This window comes from Myotis davidii, unplaced genomic scaffold (genome assembly GCF_000327345.1).
Source record: "Myotis davidii unplaced genomic scaffold, ASM32734v1 scaffold1608, whole genome shotgun sequence".
Classification (NCBI taxonomy): Eukaryota; Metazoa; Chordata; class Mammalia; order Chiroptera; family Vespertilionidae; genus Myotis; species Myotis davidii.
This window is the reverse complement of record NW_006299164.1, coordinates 260,655-267,329: the sequence shown is the minus strand read 5'-3', so window position 1 is coordinate 267,329 and position 6,675 is coordinate 260,655. Positions and strand designations below refer to the sequence as shown.

Here is a 6,675-nt window from a genome sequence, read left to right as displayed (position 1 = left end):
TGGGATGGGAGACACGAGAGGAGTTGTGACAGGACTCCACGTCACTTTAGTGCTCATGGCATTCCTTGCTCCTGGAGTTTGTATGTAGGTGGGCTTGAACGGAGAAAAGGAAGGTGTTGCCTTACAGGAGCCAAGCTGTCCCTGAGGCAGGGGCAGGAGGTGTGGGTGAAGGGCACAGCACAGACCTGGTCTCAGATTCTGTAAGAAACAGTGCCAGTCTAGCCCAAAGGGGAGGGGATTGCTGATGGGGCAGTGCTGAACAAGGTTGCACAGGCCCCACAGCTGAATCCGAGACTCCCCCAAACAGCAGAAAGGGTTCCCTTCGATGTCCCTGTTGGTCCCCTCAGGGCAGGCTTTTCTGACTGGCCTCTGCTCCCTGCCAGCAATCGCTTACCCTGGAAACATGCCAAGGAGAGTCACTGTCCCAGGCTTCAGCAGCTTTCACCCACCAGCAATCCTGTTCGGCCTTTGTTTTTTTGACTCAGTCAATCAGCTGACATCCACACATGAGAAAACAATTTGCAGGCAAATTAAAAGTCTCAGTTATTCCTTGGACCCTCTGACTCAGGAAGCTGTGAACAGACCAGTTGGATACCTGGTTTCTTGAGCAGCATGTGGGCCACCATTCTGAAGCAGCACATGAGGCTTGCTGGAGGCTGGCGGGGCATCCTCTGGCTCCTGGCTGCAAAGCTGCCCTTGATTGGCAATGATGTCGGGCAGGTGGTAGTAGGTCCTAAAAGGCCTGACCAGGCTGGTAGGCTAGGACAAGCGGATCCTGACCCTCACGCTGGAGTGGGTCACAAGGGCGCCATAGTGCCCCACCCAGGAGCGTGTGTCTCTCCCATACTGCTCAAAAGACACGTATCGGATGCCCTTGCCAAAGTTGGTGAAGACATGGGAGACCTGCATGGGGAAGGAGACCAAGAGGGTGAGGACCTGTGGGCTCCTCCTCCTCCTCCAACTGATCAGATACTCCCCCAAATCAAGTAGGTGCTCTGGGCGCTGGGGATACAGCAGTGAGGAAAGCAACACAGACCCTGCTCTGATGGAGCTGACCATCTAGTAGGGGACCCAGACACTGAAGATAGATGGGGTAAGGAACAGAGGGAATTCTGCAGCGGGGAGGGGTTACAAAGTGAGTAAGCAAAGGCCCACTGAGGTGACACTTGAGCAGACACCTGTGCCTATCTGGAGGGAGAGTGTTCTAGACAGAGGACCAGTCAGTGCAAAGGCCCTGAGGTAGGAGTGTGACTGGAACACAGTGAGAATTAGGAAATGGGGTCAAGGAGGTAAAATTCACCCAACAAACTACAATTCAGCAGTTTTTAGTACATTCACAATGTTAGGCAACCATTACCACCGTCTAATTCTGGGACGTTCCCTCACACCAGGGGGAAAAAAACCTCATATCCATTAGCTATTCTAATTCCTCCCTACCCCTAGCCCCTGGCAACCACTAATCTATCTGCTTTCTGTATGGCTTTTTTTATTCTGGATAGTCCATATAAATGCAGTCATACAATATGTGGCCTTTTGACCCGGCCACTTTTCACTTTTTCAAAGGTGCATCCATGTTGTAGCCTGGATCTGTACCTCTTTTCCTTTAATAGCAGCATGATAGGACTTTGGCTTTTACTCTGAGATGTAGCCATGGGAGGGTTACAATGAGGGGAGGCTGGTGATCTGACTCACTTTGTATTGGGATCTTTCTGGATGGTGGGAGATCAGGAGTGCAAATGACCACCTGGAATAGATGTCTACTTGGATAACTGAGGTGTGATTTTGACAGCACAGACTTGGGTGTCATTCTGGGCTTGAATCAGACCCTGCACACTTTAGTGTGACTGTGGGCTAGTCATTTGACCTCCTGTGCCTTAGTCTTCTCACTTCTAGAATGGGGTAGAGCAAGAACTTTGATTTATCACTGCATTCCCAGCACTTAGATCAGCACACAGTATGTACTCAATAAATGTATGTTGAAAACTTAGGCTGTAGTAATGAAATGAATTAATAGGGAAGACTCTTGGAACAGGGCCTGGGATGTAACAATGGCTCAAGGATTGTTCGCTGTTGCTATTAGAGACATCCAGCGGAAAGGCAAGCTGAGAAGGGAATCTGAGCAGAGTGAGAAGTTAGGTATGCCTGGACTCACCTGTCGGTAGCCTCTCTCAGTCCACTGAAGGACCGGGTTGGGTGAGGCCGAGAACTTGACCACTTCATTTTCGTACACGTCCAGAAGGCGGACACGGAGCCGGTAGATGCAGCCGCAATTCTCTCGGGCGCCCCACCTGCCAGGTGGGGGTGAGCTTTGATGCCTCCGTCATCCACCCAATCTCTGGGCCTCCCTGCACTTTGATACGGGTTGCACACACCCACACCGCATATGTAGAGGTGTCAGCCTGGAATTCTGGGGGGAAGCGCTTGGGTACTTCAAGGTGGTGCCAGAGCCTGGGGCCCTCCTGGGGTGGATTCTAGAGACTTTTGGTCAGGTGGGTGGGGGGGCAAGTTTGATGCTCTGGAGAGAAATGACCTAGGAGGCGCCCCCAGCATTTCTGGAGAGGAGCCAGAGGGAGTAGGAATCTAGATACTCTTGGGATGAGTGAGAACTCCAGGGAAGGAATTGGATAATCTATGGAGAAGCGAGATCGAGGGAAGAGGAGTCCGAGAGCCTTGTGAAGGAGCCTGGTGCTGTGAAGGAAGGTCTTACCGTAGGCCCACAGGGTCTGAAGCCAGCCAGGGCCCTGGCCCAGCTCTGCCCCTTCTGAGCCTGTTTTCATGGCACAATGCTCCCAACTTTTCTGAAGCCTTGGAGTCCACAAGCCCTTGGGGTTAGGGCAGAGTTGCAGGTGGTGGAGTTGGATGGGTAAGGGGAGATACCCGTTTTAGACCAGACCAAGCCAGTCAGTGGCTCCCATGCCAACCCAGGCCTGCTGGGAAGAAGGTGGGGAAGAGTGCAGAATAGGGGCTCCCGGCTCACTGAGGCTCTGCCCTCCCTGGCTCAGCAACCATGAGAACATCACTTCCCCTGCCATGGCATCGATGGGGGCATGAGATGAACCCCTTTTGCAGAACTACTGCCGCCACCATTGGTTCTGGGGGCAGGTTGCCATTCTTCACTCACCAGTCTGCCACACAGATCTCAATCTGGGCGCTGTCCAGCAGCTCCTGCCACACCCCCTCCATCACCAAGTCCACAAGCTGCCTCTTGAAGCACCATCTGGGAAGGGGAGACAGTGGGGGTATGGAGCTACAGTCACAGTCCAGAAATCACCTCCTTCCAGAAGCCTCCTCTGACAACGCTGCCAAAGTAGCCCCTCAGGGTTTGTTCTCTAGACAAGTGTATGTGGGCTGGGCAGCCCCCGTGGCCTCTCTCATCCCTCCACCGTTTTCCACCCTGCCCTGAGCTCCAGGAGGCGGGCCTGGATGCAGGCCTGCCCCTAATATTTGTGGGAACCTGGACATGAGTATAAAGGGAGGCCAACACTGAGCAGGGAATTCTGGGGTCTCCTAAAGTGTGGGGGCCCAACGTCTGAGGTTGTATTGATGTGTGGACTGGTCTCCCTTATCCTCTCTTTACTGTTGGGTCAGTCAGCCAATGGGAAGCTCCAGCAGAAGACAGAAGTGAGGGAAGAGAATAAAATCAGGACATTTATCCTCCTGGCTCCCTCCCAAGGGACCACCTGGGACTGTTGTGTCTGTCAATGACGGCACAGCTCCACAGTGCCCTCTCCTCACAGCCTTCTCTGCCCTGTTTCAGTAACTGCTTCTGCACTTACCCCTGTCAGGCCTAGGGGTGGGAATGACCCTTCGCCCTACTGTTACTAGCCTGGGGGTCATGGGTTATACCTTGTGGTCTGCCTACACCTTTGTAAATAGTTTTTCTTCCATCATTTGAATATGCCACAATATAGAAATAGTGTCATACTGGTGGAAGAACTGTGCTCAGGGATAAATCTAGGTTTTATGGGAATTTCAAAAATGACAGAGGAAGCACTGCCATTCCATGGGGAAGGGATGTTTTTTTAGTAGATGGTGTTGGGAAAATGGGGTCAGTATGTGGAGGGGTGGGGGAACTAGATCCTTAACACCACATTCAAAGGTGGATTAGAGATATAAATGTGAAAGGTAAAACTAAGAGTTCACTAGAAGAGAATATAACAATAGGGTGGGGAAGGCCTGGAGTGGGGGGCAGGGGTGGGTTAGAAGGGGTCAATGGGGGAAAAAAGGGGGCATATATAATACTTTCAACAATAAAGATTTAAAAGAGAATATAAGAATATTGTTAGAATCTAAGGATAGGAAAGGATTTTTTAAAACAAAATTTCAAGAACAAATGCTAAAGCAAAAACGGGAGAGATGAATTTGATCATATGAAAATAACTACAAAGAATACCATGGGCACAAGTTAATACTAATGGTAGAATGGGAGATTTTTGCAATGTCCAGGATGGACAAGAAACAGACATCTACAACATACAAGGAATTTATATACTCTCTATACAATAAGAGAAAGATGCAAATTGACCGTCCCTCTGCGATGTACACCAGCCAATCAGGAGTGAGTATGCAAATTAACCCAACAAAGATGGCAGGTTGATTTGCATATGCAGGCACCGTGCGGCCTGGGTCCCGGGAACATCCTCAGGACCCAGGCCACTCTGAGCCTGTAGGCCCCCATGGAGGCCCTGAGCGGCCAGGGTCCCAGAACGCCCTGGCCAGGAGTGGCCTACGGGCACCGGTGCCAAGCGGCCAACGTCCTGGGACAAGTGGCTGGGGGGCCAAGTGGGCTGGGTACCGGGACAAGGGGCTGGGGCGCCAAGCACAAGCGGCCCCACGGCCACTTGACTGTGCACCCGCGCCAAGCAGCCCAGGTCCTGGGACACCAAGCGGCCTGGGTCCTGGGACACCAAGCGGGCTGGGTCAAAGGACAAGCAGCCGGAAGCGCCAAGAGGGCTGGGTCCCGGGACAAGCGGCCGGAAGCGCCAAGAGCTGGGTCCCGGGACAAGCAGCCGGAAGCGCCAAGAGGGCTGGGTCCCGGGACAAGCGGCCGGAAGCGCCAAGAGGGCTGGGTCCCGGGACAAGCAGCCAGGGCACCAAGTGCAAGCACCTGCGGAGTGGCAGCTGCTTGCGCATGTGCCCATGGGATCCACATCCCCCAACTGTGGACACAGTGAACAGTTCCCATCCTGTGGCTGCTTGCGCCTGCGCCAAGCAGCCCAAGTCCACGTCCCCCAGCCCGGTGGACACAGCAAACGGGGGGGCCGCCAGGCTTGGGGGTGTGCCCCTGGTGGCCTCCCACGTGCCGTGTCTATGGGATCCACATCCCCCAGCCCTTGGACACAGCCAATGCGGGGCTGCCGGGCTTGGGGGCGTGCCCCTGGTGGCCAGGGACAAACCCCTAGCCCAGTGGACACAATGCAGGGAATCCTCTGCACATGGGCTGCAGAGGAAACACCTTTTCTTTTTTTAAATATAGTTTTATTGATTTTTTACAGAGAGGAAGGGAGAGGGATAGAGAGTTAGAAACATCAATGAGAGAGAAACATGGCTCAGCTGCTCCTGCACACCCCCCACCGGGGATGTGCCCGCAATCAAGGTACATGCCCCTGACCGGAATCGAACCAGGGACCTTTCAGTCCACAGGCCGATGCTCTATCCACTGAGCCAAACCGGCCAGGGCTTCTTTTCTTTTTTTAAAAAAATATATTTTATTGATTTTTTACAGAGAAGAGGGGAGAGGAATAGACTATCAGAAACATCAATGAGAGAGAAACATTGATCAGCTGCCTCCTGCACACTCCCCAATGGGGATGTGCCCCCAACCAAGGTACATGCCCTTAACAGGAATCAAACCTGGGACCCTCCAGTCTGCAGGCCGACGCTCTATCCACTAAGCCAAACCAGTTTGAATGTAAACACCTTTTCTGACTGCGCATTGGCTAAGCTTCCTGTACGCCGCCACTTGCAGTGTTCTTGGTAACTTGGGTTATAAGAATCTAAGAAGGTGATCTAGGGTTTTTCCACCACCCTCCTGGAGGAAAAAAAGAAGGTCTGCTGCTGGAAGGGCTAATAAATGTCATATCCTGCCCTAGCTGGTTTTGCTCAGTGGATAGAGCCTCGGTCTGCTGACTGCAGGGTCTGGGTTCAATTCTGATCAAGGGCATATACTTAGGTTACAAGCTCCTTCCTGGCCGGGGCCCAGGTCAGGGCTCATGCAGGAGGCAACCAAAGTGTCCCTCTCACATTGAAAGTTGTCATTTTTTCATGGTGAAGGGACTGGAGTCCATGTTGATGAAAACACCTTGGTGGCTGTCAGTGGCTGCAGCAGTGGGTGATAGGGCTGGCACCTTCCCCTGATCAGCCCAGTCGCCTCCCGCAGAGGGGGCCATCAGTAGGACATCCCCTGAGGGCTCCCAGTCTATGAGAGGGGGCAGGCTGGGCTTAAGGACCCCCACCCCATTGCATGAATTTTGTGCACTGGTCCTCTAGTCTATATAATAAAAGGATAAGACTGGTCGCTATGACGCACTCTAACCACCAGGGGGAAGATGCTCAACACAGGAGCTGCCCCTGGCAGTCAGTGTGCTCCCACAGGGGGAGTGCTGTTCAGCCAGAAGCCCAGAAACTGGGCTCATGGCTGGTGAGTGCTGCGGGGATGGCTGGAGGCTCTCTGGC

General features: G+C 53.0%; 1 protein-coding gene across 1 annotated transcript in view; it reads right to left on the bottom strand.

The window, feature by feature from the left end:
* Positions 1-11: 11 nt before the first annotated feature.
* The window catches only part of FBXO17 (F-box protein 17), a 23,423-nt gene continuing 16,759 nt past the window's right edge, over positions 12-6,675 (bottom strand). The window contains exons 3-5 of the mRNA XM_006774651.1: positions 3,122-3,217; positions 2,153-2,288; positions 12-903 (exon numbers count right to left, since the gene is read on the bottom strand). Of these exons, the coding sequence (XP_006774714.1) occupies positions 760-903; positions 2,153-2,288; positions 3,122-3,217 (376 nt within the window). The 3' untranslated portion in view covers positions 12-759. The remainder of the gene's footprint in view (positions 904-2,152; positions 2,289-3,121; positions 3,218-6,675) is intronic.